At 39.6% G+C, this 21300-nt stretch overlaps 1 protein-coding gene across 1 annotated transcript in view; it reads left to right on the top strand.

Annotated features, from left to right (window-relative positions):
* Itch (itchy E3 ubiquitin protein ligase) overlaps nt 1-21300 on the top strand; it is a 113963-nt gene that overhangs the window by 62678 nt on the left and 29985 nt on the right. Inside the window, exons 9-14 of the mRNA XM_036184019.1 lie at nt 1086-1287; nt 4028-4123; nt 6729-6903; nt 11557-11626; nt 14091-14175; nt 19251-19379. Coding sequence (XP_036039912.1) covers nt 1086-1287; nt 4028-4123; nt 6729-6903; nt 11557-11626; nt 14091-14175; nt 19251-19379 — 757 coding nt within the window. The remainder of the gene's footprint in view (nt 1-1085; nt 1288-4027; nt 4124-6728; nt 6904-11556; nt 11627-14090; nt 14176-19250; nt 19380-21300) is intronic.

Below are 21300 nucleotides of genomic sequence, written 5' to 3'. Positions count from 1 at the left end.
TGCTTTATTAAGAATGAAAATAACATTATATAAATTATAAACAGTACAGTACAGTTAGATTGAAACTTCTTTGTGTGGTTCGTAACTGTGACATATGTTATAGCTAAGAATTTGGGGGGCTGGAGAGATGGCTCAGAGGTTAAGAGCAGTAGCTTCTATTCCAGAGGTCCTGAGTTCAATTCCCAGCACCCACATGGTGGCTCACAACCATCTGTAATGAGATCTGGTGCCCCCTTCTGGCCTGCAGGCACACATGCAGGCAGAACACTGTACATAATAAATCTTTAAAAAAAAAAAAAAAAAGCATTTGGTTATTTAGTCCATTTTGTCTTTTAAAAAGATGACTCGGGGTCTGGAGAAAAGCACTCAGTGGTTAAGAGCACTTGTTGCTCTTGGAGAGAAACTGACTGCATTAGATTCCCAGTACCCACATGGTAGTTCACTACCATCCATAACTCCTGTTTCCTTTTCTGACCTTTGCAGGCACCAGGCATATACATGGTGCACAGGCATATATGCAAGTCAGAGAATATAAGTGAATAAATCTGGTTTAAAAAAATTGTAAAGCTTACTGATAAATGATAATCAGTTTTTAAACAAAAAAATTCACTAAGTGAACATGTTTCATGTAGTAGTAACACTAGAAACATTATTTAGATAATAGCATTTATATAGAGTATCCAGTTTCTGATTAGCCATCAGTAGTATCAGTACACTCATTACCAACACCATAAATTAGTCTCAGATCTTCAAGGTCACATAGAGAAGGCAGTTTTAAGGATCTGGAAAGTGGTAACCATGGATTCCTATTCTAAAAGTTTTTACTGGGCTAGGAGTTGTAGCTTAGTAAAAGAGTACTTGCCTTTGTACACAAGGCCCTTGCAACAGAAAAATTAATCATCCAAGTAGTTACTTTACATGTTTATGAATTCAGAATTTATATGCTGTGTAATTTGATGAGACCTGTGTATTCACATCTTAGGTTTAATTTGTCGTCTACTTTTAAATTCTTAAGTTAAAATTCAATCTTGATTTTAGATTTCAGAAAGCAAAAACTTTCCTTATTTTCCTCAAATCTTTCATAGCATCTGTAAACGGTTCACCATCCACCAATTCTGAAAGTGACGGGTCTAGTACAGGCTCTTTGCCACCAACAAATACAAATGTAAACACAAACACAAGTACATCCGAAGGAGCAACATCTGGGTTAATAATTCCTCTTACTATATCTGGAGGCTCAGGCCCTAGGCCACTGAATACTGTAAGTCAAGCTCCCCTCCCACCTGGGTAAGTAACTGCTAACATTGGTTTTCTTTACGATTTTGCATGTACTCACTAATTTAAAAAAGATTATACTGTATTCTTTCATTAATTATCTTTTAAGTAATTGTAATTGATTTTTGGGAATATGGAATCCAAGAAAGCTTACCATATTTTAAATACTACCTCTTCCTTTTTGGGAAGTAGAAAAAAATAATTGAGCTGGGTATGTTAACACACGCTTGTAATCTCAGCATTTGGGAGTCTGAGGCAGGAGGATTGTTGTGAGTGCCAGGTCAGCTTGGGCTACAGCATGAGACTCTGTCTCAATAACAGGAATTTATTTATTTATTTGTTTGTTTGTTTATTTATTTATGCTTTGTGTGTGTGTGTGTTTTGAGGCAGTATTGTATAGCCCTCACTGACCTCAAACTCACTATGTAGATGAGGATAGCCCTGAACTACTGCCTGTGTTTCTCAAGTGTGGATTACACCTGGAAAACAAAGCAACTATTCAAGGACCCCCCCACTCCACTCCCCACCCCCACCACCCATAGAAAGTTAAGTAATAAAATAGTCATGTGATTGAGTGTTGCTTCTCTAGGTAGGGAAAAAGTAAATACTCTTTTAAAAGATTTTTTTATTATAAAATCATCATAGCAATGTAATAATTTAAACTGATAAATTAGTTCCATAATCCCATTTTAATTTGTACTTAAATTTTTTTTTTTAAAAAACTTGGTGTGTGTGTGTGTGTGTGTGTGTGTGTGTGTGCGCGCGCGCGCCTGATTGCCTTGTATGTGCACCACATGTGAACAGTGCCTGTAGAGTAGAGGAGGGTATTGGAACCCCTGGAACTTGAGTTACAGGCAGGTCTGAGCCACCTGATGATGTGGGTTCTGGATACTGAGCTTGGGTCCTCTGTAAGAATAGCAAGTGTTCTTAATTGCTGAGCCATCTCCCTAACCCCTATTTTTAACATTAATACTTTGATCAAATTGAGAGCTCAGTCAGGGGCAAAGGTTTAGTTTAGTGGTAGAGCATGTGTAGTATGTGTGAAGTTCCAAGTTCTAGCTTCAATACCACCCACACAAATCAAAACCAAAAATTTCATGTTCTGAGTTCAGAATGCTAAAGTTATTTGGCTGACTGGTAAATTAATAAATTCATGATGGGAATTATAACTACTTACACAGATTATACTTGTTGGTAACTCGGCCATTTTCCTTTTGGAGAGCTTATGTGGTGTATTAGTTACTGTACTTACCAGTGGGACAGAACCACTTGAGGGAGAGATTTTAACTTGGTCTTATCACTGTGGCAGTTGGAAAGCAGAGAGCTTAAGTAGAAGCCAGCCTGGTTACAGCCCTCAATGGGACATTACCCCAGCAACCCACTTCCTCTAGGTAGAATCTATATCTAAAGGGTCTACAACCTTCCAAAACCCTCTGGAGACCAAGTATTCAAAGACATGAGCAGGTGTAGTAGGTGGGGTGGCAGGACAGGAACAGTTTGTATCCAAACCATACTGCATGGCAAGCTAAAGTAGATGGTTATTTGTCCTTAAGAACAAATGATCTAGTTGTGGACTTAGCTCAGTGGTAGAGTGCTTGTCTAGCAAGCGCAAGGCCCTGGGTTCAGCCCTCAGCTATGGGGGGAAAAAAAAGAACAAATGATCTGGGGGTTGGGGACTTAGCTCAGTCATAGAGCTAAGCACTTGCCTAGTAAGCACAAGGCCCGGGGTTCGATCCTCAGCTCAAAAAAAAAAAAAAAAAAGAACAAATGATCTGGGGCTGAGAGATAGCCCTTGCTGCTCCTGTAGATGGCCTAGGCCCAGCACCCACATGGTGGCTCACAAACACCCATAATTCCAGTTCCAGGGGATTCAGTGCCCTTTTCTGACCTCTGTGAGTGCCAGGTATGCACATAGTATATATATACATGCAGGTAAAACACTGATACATATACAATAAAATAAATCTAGAAAAAGAAAAAATTTAAGGTCTGGAGTAACAGCTTATCAGTTAAGAACATTGGCTACTCTTTCAGATGACCTGGTTTTGAATCTCAGCACCCACATGACTGCTTACAGTTGTGGGTTCACGCCACTTTTAGGGGATCTGATGCCCTCTCCTGGCTTCTGTGTGTATCAGGCACACACATAGTATACAGCTAGATATGCAGTCAGAGTACCCATACATATAACAATAAGTAAGCAAATAATGGTAAAATAATAAGCTGTGATGGTTTACTGCTATTCTCTTCTCTTTGGCAACAAAGCTGCCCAGAAGACTAGAGTACTTACAGTGGCCAGCCTATAACTCTCCTCCTGTAATATCTGATAATAATATGCTTTGACTTCAGTTTATCTAGAATGTAGTCAGAATGTTGCCTTTCAGTTAGCTCAGTTGTTCAGGTTTCAGGGCGTTGATGCTTGCTTTTCCTCTTAAGTTCTGAGTATATCTGATCAGATTGGGAAGCTTTGGTCTCCTGAGTGGATGGACTGACTTTGAAATGCATGTTATTTCCAGAGCAAGCACTTAGGAAAAAGAAACCTCATTCACTGTTGTGTGTCACTCTTGGGGCTTTCTCTCTTTTTAGATGACATTCTTTGGCTACCTTTTAATTCTGTTTTTTTTCTTTATAGACTAACAGGCTCACGTTCCTCAGTTATATAAGATGGTCATTTAAAGTGAAAAGGTGTAGATAGGATTAAAAAGCTAAATTAATACAAAATGCCCTTACTAGTCTTTGATTTGTATTTAAGGTGGGAGCAGAGAGTAGACCAGCATGGGCGTGTTTACTATGTAGACCATGTTGAAAAGCGAACAACATGGGATAGACCAGAACCTCTACCTCCTGGGTAAGTGTCTGAATTTAAAAACAAGAGTCTATCCATTGTATCTCTACCCAGTGTTCCCTACAGTCCTCTCCTCCTCTCTGTTCTGCTTTATGTTAGACCCAGACTAGAAAGAAGAGAACTAGAGAACTGACTCTCAGCATGCTGAGGGGGTGTTGCTGTTGTGACTGATTTTGTTTTCGGAGACAGAGTCTCACTGTGTATCCCAGAAGGAACTCTTGATCCCCCTGCCTCAGGCATTAAGCCTTGCAAGCTTTGGGATTATACACCCATGCTGCCATACCTTTATGAATGATTTTTACTTTCATCATTTCTAATTTAAAGATTCCACAGTTCTTGTTCTTTGTATTTTCCTGTCTGAATTGTTTACCCCGCTAAGAGCCATAAAGTTTTAAATTAGTTTTGTTAAGAATAATCATTTAAGGGGCTGGAGAGATGGCTCAGTGGTTAAGAGCACTGTCTGTTCTTCCAGAGGTCCTGAGTTCAATTCCCAACAACCACATGGTGGCTCACAACCATCTATAATGAGATCTGGCCTGTAGGTATATGTGCAGGCAGAACAGTGCATAATAAATGAATGAATGAATGAATGAATGAATGAATGAATAAATAAATAAATCTTTAAAAAAAGAATAATCATTTAAGTAAGTAAGAGTTATAACAACCAAATATGGTGGCACTTGCCTGCAGTCCTAGCATTTGGGAGGTAGAAGCTGAAGAATCAGGAGGTCAAGTTAGAGGTTAGCCTATCTCAATCCTCCATCCCATGGAAAGAGTTATAGCTCCTCTTATATCTTGTTTTGTCTTGTTTTGTTTTTGTTTTTTGAAGCAAGGTTTCTCTATATAGTTTTGGAGCCTGTCCTAGATCTCGCTCTGTAGACCAGGCTGGCCTTGAACTCACAGAGATCCTTCTGGCTCTGCCTCCCGAGTGCTGGGATTATAGGTGTGTGCCACCACCGCCCAGCTCCTCTTATATTTTAAGATTAAAGTCTCTGTTATTAAAACTAATTGTTGCACCAATTCTAATTGGTCTTAATAATAAAAACCCAGAGTCAAATATCAGGGTGAAAGCTGAAAGATCAGACGAGCAGAGCAGCCAGCCTCTAGAAAGATTTCTTACCTCAGACTGAAAGGGATCAAGATCCTGTCTCTCTGAATCCTCAGACTGAATGCAATGAGCTCCTGTCTGCTCCTGCCTTATATTCCTCTCTCTCCTGAGCCATATTCCTTCCTAATACCACCAGTGTATTTTAAAACCATTGCAAATGGTTAAGAAAGTTAAGGACATGTTGGTAACCATGGTATTAAGTATTCAATGTGTAAATAATACAAAATGAAAGAAAATACTTTTTTAATCAAAGGGAATATATGGCAAGCATGAGGGTGCAGTCTACTATGAAGATAGCTCAATGGTTAGAGTGTTTGCTGCTCTTCTAGAGGTTGTGAGTTTGATTCTCAGCACCCACGTGAGGCAGCTTACTGCTGCCTGTAACTCTCACTCTAGGGAATTCATTTCTCTCTTCTGACCTCTGAGGTCACCAGCATACATGTGCACACACATGCATATAAATAAAAGTCTTTAGAAAAATATTGCTGGGTGGTAGTGGCACACACCTTTAATCCTAGCACTCAGGAGACAGAAGTAGGTAGATCTCTTGAGGTAGAGCCCAGTCTGGTCTACAAAGCCAGTTCCAGGACAACCAAGGCTACACAGAGAAATCCTGTCCAAAAAACAAAAAAAAAGAAAAGAAAAAATATTAACCTTGCTAGCTATTAACTAGTATTAATATTAACTTGTATTAACTAATCCTTAAACACATCCCTAAAAGGTGTTTGACTTGTTAAATCAGCAGGTAATATTCAGTGTTGATGAGGAACTCTACGCATAGTAATGTTTGCAATAGTGTTAATTTGTGCTACCATAAAAATCTTGCCAGGTATGTGTGTGTGTACATATGTATCTCCTTGGTAATTCTATATATTAAACTTACATTATGAAATAATTTGAAGAAAAAACTTTGTTGTCTTGAAGTTACTATTTTATTACAAATAAGTAAAAAGGTAGTTGTATTCCTGTGCAAATTACATTTTCATCTATGAAAAATTCTGTATACAACTGATGTCTCCGATGATGTTTGCAGGAGTGTAAAAGATCACTGGGGGGGGGGGAGACCACTTTTTCCTTTGAGACTCTATAAATATATATTACATTTAAAAGACTTCATTGATACATGATACAGACTTTTTGTTTGTTTGTTTTTTGAGACAAGGTTTCTCTGTAGCTTTGGAGCCTGTCCTGGAACTCATTCTATCTCTGCTTCCCAAGTGCTGGGATTAAAGGCACGCACCACCACCTCCCAGCATGTTACAGACTTTTAAAGGACAAAATTTTAGAAGCATTGAAGTTCAGTTTATAAGTATGAATAAATGATTTCAGATAAGTAAGAAAGCTGAGGTGTAGCTCAGTGATAGAGCACTGACTAGCATGTGTGAGGCCCTGGGTTTGGTCCTCGTACAAAGAGAAGTATATGTAGTAGTTTCTGGAGGTAAAAGTATTACATGTTTTTCACAGGTATTTCTTAAATTAGTTGTTTCTTTTCTGATTTAGTTGGGAACGGCGTGTGGACAATATGGGACGTATTTATTATGTTGACCATTTCACAAGAACAACAACATGGCAGAGGCCAACATTGGAATCTGTTCGGAACTATGAACAGTGGCAGCTACAACGTAGTCAGCTTCAGGGAGCAATGCAGCAGTTTAACCAGAGATTCATCTATGGGGTAAGTAGCCTATTGATTTACTGGTTATTGTAGCTAATACAAACCTTTATTCTCTAAAAATTGCCTGCATGTGTCATGTAAAACACTAAAAAGACAAGAGAGTAGGGTCGCAAGCCAGTTTTTGCCATAGGTAGTATAGGTAATGATTTTGTTGTGAGTTCTGTCTTTTCTGTTAGTGTTAAAAATAAACAAAAAACAGTGGGGTGGTGATAGTGTACACCTTTAGTTCCAGCACTCGGGAGGCAGAGGCAGGTGGAGCTGTGTGAGTTCGAGGCCAGCCTGGGTTACAGAGTGAGTTCCAGGACAGGTTCCAAAACTACACAGAGAAACCCTGTCTTGAAAAAAACTGGGGAAAAAAACAAACAAACAAACAAAAAACCAGAAAACAAGTTAGAGCAATTTAAATTTTGTAGATAAGATGAATAAGAATGGACCCAAGCAGATTGAAAAGAATTGGAACAACTGTAAATGTAGAACTGACTGTAACTTAGGGGCAATCTGACTTCCTCAGTCTCTGGGAACCTGACTTAGATGGTGCACAGAGCTGACAGGGAGTTGAAGCACTGTATACTTACTGATGAAGCTGACCAAATACAGTCTTTGGTGTGCTGCTCTTCTCAAGAGCTTTCATTCCTTAGAGTAATACACTGTACAGACACTGTACCATATGTGTTTATAAAGGAGTTTCTTTACAAAGCTGGATTTAATGGTATTTATCTATTTCCCCAGGATTTGGGAATTTGGGGCATGTAACTGAAAGTTTTCCTGTGCCCACCTGGCTCCCATGTCCTCGCAGTCCAGCAGCTACTCAGATTCAAATGAATACACAGAGGCTTATCTTAATTATAAAATGAAGGCCTATTGGCTCAGGCTTCTCGCTAGCTCTTACACTTAAACTCAGCCCATTTCTGTTAATCTATATGTCGTGTTCCATGGCTTTACCTGTGTGCCATTACATGCTGCTCCCTGAATGGTGGGCTGGCTTCTTCTGACTCAGCCTTCCTCTTCCCAGAATTCTCCTTGTCTGTTTATCCTGCCTATACTTCCTGCCTAGCTACTGGCCAATCAACGTTTTATTAAACCAGTGTACAAAAGCACTATTCCACAGCATTTCCCCTTTTCTGTTTAATTAAAAAGGAAAGTTTTAACTTTAACATAGTAAAATTATATGTAGGGGTTGGGGATTTAGCTCAGTGGTAGAGCGCTTGCCTACCAAGTGCAAGGCCCTGGGTTCAATCCTCAGCTCAAAAAAAAAAAAAAAAAAATTCAGGGAAAAATTATATGTAACAAAACAGTTATCAAGCAATAATTACAGTTACAATATCTAGTCTATTTATATTTGGCAAATTCAAGGAAAATATTCTATTGATCCTATATTTGTGAGTCTAAAGTTTCATATCTAATTTATCTTTTATCATAACCAAGGAAAATTATAACTATCTAGTCTTCAACTACATCAAACACCCCAGAAGGGTATAATATTACCTAAGTAAATAAGAAGTACATTGTAAGCAACTTCCAAAAATCTAAAATGACAGAGACAGCCGTCTGCCTGGACAGTTAGCCAAAGTTGCTCTGCATCATTAGGCATCCATCTTTAGCCTATAGGCCTAGTCTTTCAGTCGTTTCTGTGTCCTGTAAAATGTCTGGCAGTTTCTTCTGCGAAGCAGGAACATGAAAGATCAACTTGCCTTGCAAAGTCCAGTGGTCCAAAGTTCCCATGGGTCCTGATGTCCAGTTTATACAACATTTTGTCAGTTAGTCTAGGCAAGAACAGTTTCTTGCCCAAATGGCTGTTTTTGTCAAGAGAAGATAAACTCCATATGGTGTGTCTTTGATGCCCACCTTTGTCTTTGAAATAAATCGGTGCTACCAGGGGCAGACATATCTCACTGTCCAGAAAGTCTTAAGTTTTTAAAACATTTTAAATGACATATTCTGTAGGTCTTTGAAGTTTTTGAAGATTACTTACCTAATTGAATTCTATGTATACCTAGAAAACTTAACATGACTATCATAGAAGACTAATTATTAATGAGTATTTCTCAACTATACATTACAATTTCAAGTGAGTTGCACAAACAAAATACTTTAAACAAGAGTAAGAGATATGCATACAGTATAACAGCAGAGGCAGATGACTCACTTGAGCTCAAGAGGTCAAGGCCAGCCAGGACAATGCAAGAAACCGCTCAAAAACAAAACATAAAAAAGAAAAAAAACTACCCAGGCATGGTGGTAAATTGCTTTAATTCTGGCACTCAGGAGACTTGGAAGACAGAGGCATTCAGATCTCTGAATTGTAGGCCATCCTGGGCTGTATTGTGAGTCCCAGGTCAGACAGGGCTACAGCGCTGCATAGTGAGACCTTGTCTGGGATGGGGCAGGATGGAGATAGACAAAACAAAACAAAATAAGGCACTTTTTCCTGTATATAAACAAATGGATTAAACACATGTTTTCCTTCAGACTAATGGTGCAAAAAACAGTGATAAAAGCCGGGCAGTGGTGGCGCATGCCTGTAATCCCAGCACTTGGGAGGCAGAGGCAGGCGAATGTCTGTGAGTTCGAGGACAGCCTGGTCTACAGAGCTAGTCCAGGACAGGCTCCAAAGTTACAGAGAAACCCTGTCTCGAAAAAACAAAAACAAAACAAAAAAACAAAAAACAGTGATAAATATATTAGTGCTTTCCTTGCTGTGTGCTGCTGGGAATTTTGTAATCTCAATTCATAATGTATCACAGATCTGTCTCTGAGAAAAGTACAATAGTCCATGCCAAAATCAATGGGTTTGTTGGACTATCATATAGAACTTGAACCAAAGAAAAGCAGCTCTGCCAGAGGCCTGGAGAGGCTGGCACTCTCCATTGCAATTGCCTCAGCATCATGTGAGCTTCCCTTTAGAATACACCAGAGTAAAATGTCTGTACTTTTCTTCCTTGGCATCCCTTTCCCTCCATTTTCCCACCTTTTCTTTTAAGTTTTTATTTATTTTTATTTTATGTGCCTGAATGTATGTCTATACACCACATGCATGGAGTCCACAGAGGGCATCAGATCCCATAGGATTGGACTGGAATTACAGCTGGTTGTGAAGTTGCCATGTGGATGCTGGAAATAGAACCTGGGTCTTCTGCAAGAGTATCCAGTGTTCTTAACCATTAACCCTCTCTACAGCCTCTCCTGTCTTTTTCTTGGACCTCATCATTAGAATAGTTATCACTTACTGATGTGGACAAGTTCATCTCCTCTTCACTGCTCTGTTATGATCAAGACACCTTTCACTCTAATCAGTGTTTTCCCCACCACTGCTTATGGAAACATGTCACTATATTCTCCTTCCTAGTAGTTTTAGAGGTTAAATTAGTTTTTGTTTCTTGTTTGTCTTACATGTATGTGTGTATGTGTGTGCATGAGAGAGAGAGAGAGAGAGAGAGAGAGAGCGCGCTTTCGTGGGGGGCGGTTATTGAGGGAGAGGATATGTAGACTTAAACCTTGGCATCTGCTTTTCTCATGGCTGCCAACACTATACTCAGCTTGTTGCACTTCCTCTGGGCATGGTTGTACATCCCTACCTTCTTCTTCATGGACTTGAAGGCTTTCTTGGCCTTAAGAACCTCTCTAGCAGTGACATGGTGCATTGCTCATAGGGCATAAAGCCACATACCCCCCAAATCATGTACCACACAAATTTGGTGTGCTTGGTGAGGTGTCTACAGCATTGCCATGCCTCAGCTTGCTCCCATTCCTCATCACCTTCTGTCTTTTAGAGCCTACTGCCATATTTTGAAACATGGTTTCACTAAATTCCCGGGCTGACCTTCAACTTGAGATCTTGGCTAAGCCTTCTAAACAGCTGAGATTATAAGCTTGTGTCAATCATAAAAATCCATTTTCTTTTTAGGTCTATTCTGTTTTACATTTTAGTTTCTGTCTAAATTATTATAGGTAAATTTCTTTTAGGTATAGATCCTTAACTTGCCTGCTTTTTTCAACCCTAGTTCCACATGAATCTCCAATGGCTTTGGAGTCAGGTACATCTTGTTCCTGTCCAATTATTTTGAGTTATTTTGGATGAGCTACTTAACTCACCAGGACCCATTTACCTTTCATGGGAAATAGACATGAACTTCATTGCCTTGGTGGCATTTTGTTGTTGTCTTTCTACTCCCAACTCTTCCATCTGCATGTGCGAGCTTTTGGGTTTTGAGTACACATGCAAGACTTTTCTCAGCTACCTGACCACTCCAGGTACTGGTTTTATGAGTGTCTAGAGGGGAACATATGAAAGCTATTTGATCATTCCAGGTACTGGTTTTATGAATGACTTGGGGGGATATATGATTCTCTAATTTTTATGTTACTAGGAAACTTTGTAGCACAAGGGAAAAACTAGTAATTTGCAGGTAAAAATTTATACAGTTTATGAACTATCTTAATTTTCCATAATTTTAAGTGTTAGATAATATTATATAGGGTTTTCAAAGATATTTTTAGCAAAAATTAAACTTTTCTAAGTGTGAATTCTGTAAGAATATGTTATATTGTACATACCAGGGAAGCCATATTGGAATTAATACAGTTGCTCTGAAATGATGTATTTATGCTGTGAATTATTTATTTGTCTAATTATTCATTTTTTTATCTTTATAGAATCAAGATTTGTTTGCTACATCACAAAATAAAGAATTTGATCCCCTTGGTCCTCTGCCCTCTGGGTGGGGTAAGCACATACGTATTAATTTAAAGTCTGTTATTAGAAGATCTGGCTAGAGAGCTGCTCAGTGGATAGATAGAATGTTCATCTAGCATGGGCAGGGCTCTGGGTTGAGTCACTAGCATTGCAAAGTGAAAAGAAACATCATTGATACGGCAATCTGGAAGGATCTCAATAATGCTAATGCTTAGAGAAAAAAGTCAGTTTCACAAGATTACAATAATTGTATGATTCTTGTGGCTCTAGTTCTGTTACTATCACCAAATACTTGAGGCAAGATCCTTTATAATGAAAAGAGGCTGTGTTGGGGAAATGGCTCAAGTCAGAAAGGTGTTTGCCATGCAAGCAGAGGACCTTAAATTGGATTCCCAGAACCCAGGTAAAAAGCCAGCTGTGGTGGTGCATGTCTGCAATCCCGTGAGGGTTTAGGAAACCGACAGATCCATGAAGCTCATTGGTCAGTTTGCCTAGTCAAATTGATGACCAACAAGTTGATCCAGAGACTTGTCTCAAAAATAAAGAAAGCAAAAAAAATAATAATAATAAATAATAATAAAATAAAAATAAAGAAAGAAAGCCAGGCATGGTGGTACACATATAATCCATTTTTAAAAATCCAATTGTTTTTTCCTTAAAATCATTTATACTCTGTAGGTGGAGTTTTCTGTCCAGACAATTGATCAGCTCTGTCCCACCACCTGTTTCCCAAATAACCACACAGAGACTTAGTATTATATGCTGCCCCAAGGCTCGGTTACCTCATCTGTCTTCCCATCCTGCTCACTCTGCATCTTGGGGCCTCTCCTCTCACTCTGTCCTTCTTTCCCTAGTATTCTCTGCCCCGAAAATCCTGCCTAGCCATTAGCCAATCAGCTTTTTGTTAACAATGAGAACAACTTGTCTTCACAGTGTTCAGAAGGATTATTCCACAGCAATACTCAAAACATTTTGGTGATAGCCCAGCATGATGGTACTTGCCTGTAATCTCAGCACCTGGGAGTTAGAAGTTAAAGGATCAGGAGTTCTGGGCCAACCTTGGCTATACAATGAGTTTAAAACCAGCCTAAACCGTCGGAAACCCTGGCTCAACCAAGCAAAAGCAGAGAGATAGTAAAATACTTCCAGTGCAACTGAGAACCTGAATTTGCTCCTAGCATCTATGAAAAAGCTGGGTGTGGTGCCAGGTACTTGTAATCTTGGAGATATTTGAGAGGATCCCTAGAGTTTGCTGGCTGACCAGCTAGCTGAATCAAGTGAGTCCTGGGTCAATGAGAGACTCTTGTCTCAAGAAACAAAACAAAACAAACAAGGTAGATAGTAACTGAGAAGGAACATACCTGAAGTTGTCCTCTGGACTCCATGTGGATGTGCATAAGTGTGCTTGTACATGCACACTCACATCCACTTGGCATATAAACAAGTATATACAGTACACCCTGTCCTTCATTTATTTATTTATTTATTTATTTAAAGATTTACATATATTTTTATGTGTATGGGTGCTTTGCTTGCATATATATCTGTATGCCATGTGCATGCCTTTTGTACACAGAAATGGGTGTCAAATCTCGAACTGGAGTTACAAGCAGTTGTGAACCACCACATGGGTGCTAGGAATGAACTCAGGTCCTTTGTAAGTGCTCTTAACCACTAAGCCATTTCTCTAGCCCTCGCCCTTTATTTTATGGCAAAAGAACTATGACTCATTTTTATGGGGATGACTATTAACAGACCATTTTCACTCTTTTGACACAGCTATAGGACAAACCATTTCTTGGTCTCAGAAGCTTGAGTTGTGGGCTTTGTCACTGTTGTAGAATAGCTAGCCTAAAAGACTGTCTTTGCCTGCTGTGTTTATGTGAGGTAGAGCTAAGGAAGTACCGCAGGGGTAAATCTCTTACCTAGTCCTCATGATGCCTTAAGTCATACCTGCCTTCTTTAACACACATCCGTATGTGACTTGTGAAAAGCTAAATAGTTGAGAGGTCATATGGGCAGGGCATTATGAAGTCAATCTTTTTAGCATTGTAGAAATTTTATTTAATTTAAAAAAAATTGTTGCTTTTAATTATGTGTGGGTATGTGTGTCTGTAGGTGGATTTGTACACATAAGTTCAGGTGCCTTTGAGTTACAGACAGTTGTGAACTATCTGATGTGGGTGCTGGGAACTGAACTTGGGTCCTCTAAAAGAGCATATGTGTTCTTAACTGTTAAGCCATCTCTTCCAGCCCAGAAATAATATTAATAACTTGAGTAAGAAAGAGAAAGCACTGTCAGAGGTGTGAATGGTTAGTGAGATGGAAGAAAGGAATCTTCTCAAAGGCTAGGATACTCTTCTGTGTGTGTGATATGATACAGAAATTATAAAGTCAGTAGTCACTAAATGGGCAGATTCAGCTTATTTTATCTTAGTTTGAGGGAAAAGACTATTCCAACACTAATACTGTGTTTTCACTTTGTTTACTGAAGAGAAGAGAACCGACAGCAACGGCAGAGTGTATTTTGTCAACCACAACACTCGAATTACACAGTGGGAAGACCCCAGGAGCCAAGGGTAAGAGCCTTAGTTTGTTATGCCTTCTAGAGACTGTCTACCGAGTTTTGAATGATTTGTGTATTCAGAAACCTCAGAAACCTTAACCACTAATCCCCTACATACCTTGGAAGGAGGAAAATGATTACTTTCATGTAATGAAAAGCTTGAATTTCACGAGAATGAGGTGGGGACGAGTTGGCACAACTCACTGGTTTTCTTTTTCCCACCAATAGAAATACAGAACTAAGAAAAAAAAACATAAATATGTTTATATGTTATATGGCATAATGTTTATGTACATTATAAGAGTTTGCTGTCTAACATACCAAGAGACCACAAGTTTGACTTTTTAATGCTTTGATGACAGTATACAATGATTTATGTTACCAAATTACGTCATTCTGTGTACTAAAGTTAGCTAAGGCCTTGTTAAAAAAAATACCACTCAGACAAAGTAATTCTCAGGTGTGGTGGTGCACACCTTTACTCCCAGCACTCGGGAGGCAGAGACAGACAGATCTCTGTGAGTTCGAGGCCAGCCAGGGCTATAGAATGAGACACTGTCTCAAAAAAAAAAGAAAAGAAAAAGAAAGAAAGTAATTCTTGTTTCTCTTTTCAAACAAAAGCTATATAGCCTTAGAGTTCTGTTAGCTAGACGTCAGAAATAAGGTGTAGCAGACTGTGTGCCCTTGATGGCCAGGGAAAGGGGTGTGCTCCAGTTCTCCTGTCCACTGCCATCTCCTCCACGGCCTCCTCTTCCTCCTCTTGTTTTCTGAGGAATGGTCTCTTTATGCAGCTTTTGCTGTCCTTGAGTTCACTCTGTAGACCAGGATGGCTTTGAACTCACAGAGAGAGATTTGCCTACCTCTGCCTCTCAAGTGCTGGGATTAAAGGTGTGTGTCACTGTGCCTGGCTTCTCCCAATTTTTAGCTTGTTGGCTTGTGTCAGGAGTATTTTAGTCTTTGCATAGCTAGCTTGCTTTTTTTTAATTTTTGAGAGGTGGTTTTTTGTTTGTTTGTTTGTTTTTTGTTTTTGACAGGGTTTCTCTGTATAGCTCTAGCTGGCCTGGAACTCACTATGTAGACCAGGTTGGCCTTGAACTCACAGAGATTTGCCTGCCTCTGCCTCTCAAGTGCTAGGATTAAAGGCGTGCGCCGCCGCCGCCGCCGCCACCACCATCACCACCACCACCTGGCCACATAGCTTTCTTTTCTATACACATTTTTGTTCCAGTTTCCTCTTTTTATACAAACAGTTGTCCTATAGGATCTGACTCCTCTACTCTAGTGTGGATTCATCTTACTAATACATCTTTAGTGACATTCTTTCCAAATAAGGTCATATCCTGGGGTGCTGGTCACTAGGATTTAAACATAAGCATTGGAAGTGAGGTACATTCACCATATAACAGAATGTAATATTATAACTATAAGATGGTCCTATTCTTCAAGGAATATGGCAAAATGTGCAGTTTATATATTAACCACAAATGTGGGCATGTTTCTTACACCTTTCTCATGTCAAACATCTGTCTACAAATTTTGTCACAACTACTCTTTAAGTGTGAGACAGACACTAATGGTGGTATACATCTGAAATCCAAACATCCAGGAGACTTAAGTGGGAAGAACAGCAGTTTCAGGCTAACCTGGGCTACTTAGCCCCTGTCTGAGATCAACATAAAACACTGAAATTACTGAATTATATTTAGTCACTTTTTTGTTTGTTTGTTTGTTTCTCGAGACAGGGTTTCTCCGTGTAGCATTGTGCCTTTTTCCTGAAACTCATTCTGTAGCCCAGGCTGGCCTGGAACTCACAGAGATCCGCCTGCCTCTGCCTCTCAAGTGCTGGGATTAAAGGCGTGCGCCACCGCCGCCCGGCCAGTCACATTTTGTACAGAGAAGGAATGGAGACAACAGGAGGAAGACGTATGCAGAGAAGAATCTGAGGGGATCTTAAATCCCTGTTGCTAAAGGAGGATCGCAGGGTTTGATGTTGGTAATAGGTCAATGTTAACAACCAGGGAAGTCTGTGGACTCCTCTCAAGTGTCCATTTGCCCCTCTGAGTGAAATAAATCTTAGTCTGTAGATCTTCCAGAGACTGAAACTGACACAATGTGTCCCAGGCCTCTCTCTTCATTGTGGACGTCCAGTGGGCAAAGCCTCCAGGCGAAGAAGAGCATTCCTAATAGGCACACCCACCCCTACTAACAAATCACTTCCTAGTAGTTGAGGACAAGACCATCCCTCTCTAGGTTTGATTAATTCTTCATGATACAAATCCATGGCTCACATTTCAATAGGATTTTTTTTTTTTTTTTTTTTTGGAGGGGAGAGGAGTTGGATTTTGTTTTTCAAGACAGGGTTTCTCTATGTATAGCCCTGGCTGTCCTGCAGCTAGCTATGTAGCCCAGGCTGGCCTTGAACTCACGAAGATTCACCTGCTTCTGCCTCCTGAATGCTGGGATTAAAGGCGTGTGCTACCACCGCCCAGCAAATGGCTTATGTTTAAGGTATGCTTTGAGTTTAAAATACTTGTTTCTAAGTATCAGCAAATGACAATTTTTTATACAACTATTACATTAACTTAAATATATTCACTCTCATAAGAAGAATGATGAAGAGCTTTAAGGATAAAACATTTTGATTCCCCAGTGAAATTGTCTCTGGACTAGACATGAAGCCCAGTGATACAGTGCTTGTCTAACATGCATGAGATTAACATTTGATGTCTGACATCAGATCCATGGCTTTGATCCCCAGCATCTCGGAGTCAGGGATGAGGAATGTCTTCTCTTCCAAGACAACTGAACAAGTCACCTTTCTGTCATTTGCTGCTGCTGTTGTTTTGTCCCTTTTGAATCTTGATGAAATTTTAGAGCTTAAATTAGTCATTTCATAAGATATCACAAGTGGCCAAGTTCTAGCATTTCACTCATTTAGAATACTTTATTTAAAAAGAGGTACTTAGCCGGGCAGTGGCGGCACACACCTTTAATCCCAGCACTCGGGAGGCAGAGCCAGGCGGATCTCTGTGAGTTCGAGTCCAGCCTGGGCTACCAAGTGAGTTCCAGGACAGGCGCAAAACTACACAGAGAAACCTGTCTTGAAAAACCAAAAAAAAAAAATGCATTAATCTATTGTTTGAATAGCATGGGATAATTCACCAATATATGCCCATTTATCTTAATTTACTTTGTTTTCAGGACAACTGGTTCTTGAGCTTATTTAGCAACTATAATCACAATGGAAGTGAAATATCTTTTTTATATTTTTGGTTAGTCTTCCCTGACATTTGTATTGAATTATAAGAATAAGACTAAATATTCTTAACATTTTGATAGTTTGTAAAATATGATTTAAGGCAGTGTTCTTCTGAATACAGCACTTTGTCCTTCTAAAGTACACTTGAGGAAAACAACAGTCCAAACTAATAGTGTTTCTCTTTAATAGTGAGCGTGAATGTCTCCCGATCTCTGCTTTTTTTCCTTTGTGTTATAAACTTGAGTATTTCCAGTGTTCCCTCATACCAAGCCCGTTAGATAAGAAACTTGAAGCTATAAAACCAGGGGTAGGGGATAAGGATGTAGCTTAGTTGGTATAGTGTTGTTTGGCGTGCATGAAACCCTGGTTTGGATCCCTAAGAACCTCACAGGGGCACGTGCCTATAATTGCAGTGTTTGAGAAATAGAGGCAGGAAAGTCAGTTCAGGGTTAGCCCAGGCTGGATACATGAGATTCTATCTCAAAAGAAAAGAAAGAGAAACAAAGAAATGAAATAGTATACAAGGATAAAAGTTGCATTTACTTTCCTCAACCAACTGAGAAGTCCGGTTGCATTTATGTCTAATGAGGACTGTAAACTCATAGGTTTACTAGAATCCACTTGACTATTTATGCTAATGCATCAGTTATACGGGTGTTGTAATAGTTCACTATTGATTTAAAAGCCAATGTAGGTTCTAAAACTCATGTAACAGTTTCAGAGTGGAAAGTTTTGCCAACATACAACCTGAGGGATGATGACAGTGTGCCAGCAGTACATAGGAAGTATTTGGAGAGACCTAAATAGAATGATCATTTAGTAGTAGTAGAGTGATTAACAGTTACTATTTGAGGGCTTTCTTTATACTAAAACAGTTTCTTATTTCATTCTCATAGAGTCTTATTACACAGTGTTGTCTTGATTGTTGGATATTTTTATCTTTGGAGAATTTTATAGGTATACAATGCATTTTGATCTTATCCTCCTCTTCCTCTCTCCAATTTTCCCCAGTTCATCTGTACACCAGGCTGGCCTCCAACTCAGAGATCTGCCTGCCCTGCCCCTGCCCCTGAGTACTGAGATGAAAGGCATGTGCCACTACATCTGGCTGTTGCCTGCGTTTTGTGGATAAAAAGCCTGAAGTTTAAAAAAGGCAACCCAGAGTTTTCAGAGTACAAAGAAGGAAGAAGATAGGGATATTTTATAAAGAACTTTTAAGTTGCCTTAACAGAGAAAACAAATTTGTCAACGGAGGAATATCAGAACTGCTGTCATATCAGAACTGTGACAGATGTGACTTGTTTGGGAAAATGGTCCCTGGCCATGTGCCATGCAATCTCAGGGTTCCTGAGAGGGAGTCTAAAAGAGAAACTGAGTAGATGAGGGGTCTTTTTTGGGCAAATGGCTCTATCAACAGTATCATTATGTAGACCCGGGTGGGACCAGGAGCAGCGGAACCATGTGGGTAGCTGTTTAGAATATTTAGATGAAGAAGACCAGAGCAATGGTGGGAATCAGAGATAAGGATGAACAGAAAGACTCTAAAGGCAGAATGAGTGAGCTTGGGTACCATGACTATTGGAGGTGAGTTATTAAGTGAGTGGCAAAACATAGGCCAATAATATGATGATTCATTTTTAATGTTGTTGATGATGACTTTAATGTGTTTATAGAATGTCTAGGTAGAGATACCTATTATCTGGTAATACAGGATCATGTAGATTTCCTGAAAGATTTTATTCTATTTACAGGTATTTTTAGTTTCTGTTTTTTTGCAAAGAAGTAAGCCTTTGATATCTTTTGTTTACATTTTTCTCTGTATTTTATAGTCAATTAAATGAAAAGCCCTTACCTGAAGGCTGGGAAATGAGATTCACAGTGGATGGAATTCCATATTTTGTGGACCACAATAAAAGAACAACCACTTATATAGATCCACGTACAGGAAAATCTGCCCTGTAAGTTTTCTTAACATTATTAATTAAAAGCACAACTAATTTCTTGGATTTTGACAAAGATTTCAGTTAGCAAAGACTAGAGGTATACTAGAAATGGCTTGTCCATAGGTCTCTGAATACTGAATCTTGTTGTTTGGAGGCGAGCTGGGTGGGGAACAGGTTCTCACCCTGTAGCTCTGGCTGGCCTAGGGCTCACTCTGTAGACCAGACTGACCTTGAACTCAGAGAGGTCACCTGGCTCTGTTCCTACTGATATTAAAGAGGTGTACCACCACGCTAAACTTAGGAGTTCTTTATATACTGGCAGAAGTCCCTTGATATATTATGAGAAATGCATCATTGTGTGAGCATTGAAGAAGATGCTTTCAGAAACCTAGATGGGTTAAGCCTGATACATGCCTAGACTATATGTCATGTATACTCAGCCTAAGTATGTATGACCTATTATTCCTAAGATCATGATGAACAAAACACAATGAAATAAAGCACTGGAAAAAAATGATGCAGTCAAGATACACAATAAGTGCAAAGTGTGTGATATTCAGCCAACATAATATGGCTGTTTTATAGTAATCCGCTTTTTGTTGTCGTTTTGTTTTTCTTTTTTCTTTTTTTCCTTTTGAGACAGTCTCACTATGTAAATCTTGGCCTTGAATTTATGGAGGTATCGGCTCTGTTTCATGAGGGCTAGGATTAAAGGTGTATGTCATCACACTTGTCTAAACTTTTTATGTTAGTAGTAGAAGTACACTCTAAAATAATGATTAAAAGTGGGGCACTAGCCGGGCTGTGGTGGCGCACGCCTGTAATCCCAGCACTCGGGAGGCAGAGGCAGGTGGATCTCTGTGAGTTCGAGGCCAGCCTGGTCTACAGAGCTAGTCCAGGACAGGCTCCAAAGCTACAGAGAAACCCTGTCTTGAAAAACCAAAAGGAAAAAAAAAAAAAAGTGGGGCACTAAACCAGGCATAGTGGTACACACCTCTAATTCCAGCACTTGGGAGGCAAGTGGATGGATCTCTGAGTTTGAGGCCAGCCTGGTCTACATAGTGAGTTCCAGGGCAGCCAGGGCTGTTATACAGAGAAGCCCTGTCTCGAAACCAAAACACTGGGTGTGGGGGAGATGACCCAAGATGACTCAGTGGATAAAGGCACCTACTGCCGAGCCTGAGGACCTGAGTTTGATACCCAGGACTCACATGGTCGAAGGAGAGAACTGATTCCCACGAGTTGTCCTCTGATACTTGAGCACCATGGTTGAGCATGACTATACATATAGACACACACACAAAAGACAAATAAATTAACTAAGTAATTAAAATAAGTGTTAAAAAGAAGTAGAGCTGGGACTCTAGTTCGGTTGGTAGATAAGTAAATGGAATTGCTTTTTCTTTTTCCTTTTTTTTTTTTCCGTTTTTACATGTATTTATTTTGTATATACGTTGGGGTGGGGAGCCACAGAGTTCATGTGGGAGTCAGGGGACAGCTTGCAGGAGTTGGTTTTTTCCTTCTACCATGTGTGTCCCAGTGACTGGACTCATATCGCCAACAGCTTTACCTGCTCAGCCATCTTACTGGCTCCTCTGTGGGGTGTTTTTTTTCCAACTTTTTTCTTTCTTTCTTTCTTTTTTCTTTTTGAATTCGAATGCAGTTTATTGAAGGAGGGCGGATGTCTTAAATACAGGTTTACAGCACAATGGGAGAACCCCTGAGGGCAGAAGTTCGCTTCCAATGTTTTACAATCTTGCATCTAAGCTGTTAGCGCCCAATATGCAGGATACATAGACAAGGAACTTCCCTTAAACATTCAGGAGGGTGGAACCCCACAGGGAATCTTTTTCCTTTTATTAGAAGAAAGTGGATTGATTAAGCACACCTCCAGTAACTAGTTGCAAATTGATTAGAGATGTAGCTCAGTTGAAAT

The sequence above is a fragment of the Onychomys torridus genome, chromosome 4, assembly GCF_903995425.1.
Source record: "Onychomys torridus chromosome 4, mOncTor1.1, whole genome shotgun sequence".
Lineage (NCBI taxonomy): Eukaryota > Metazoa > Chordata > Mammalia > Rodentia > Cricetidae > Onychomys > Onychomys torridus.
The sequence above is the reverse complement of the archived record's forward strand: the minus strand, read 5'-3'. Positions and strand labels throughout refer to the sequence as shown.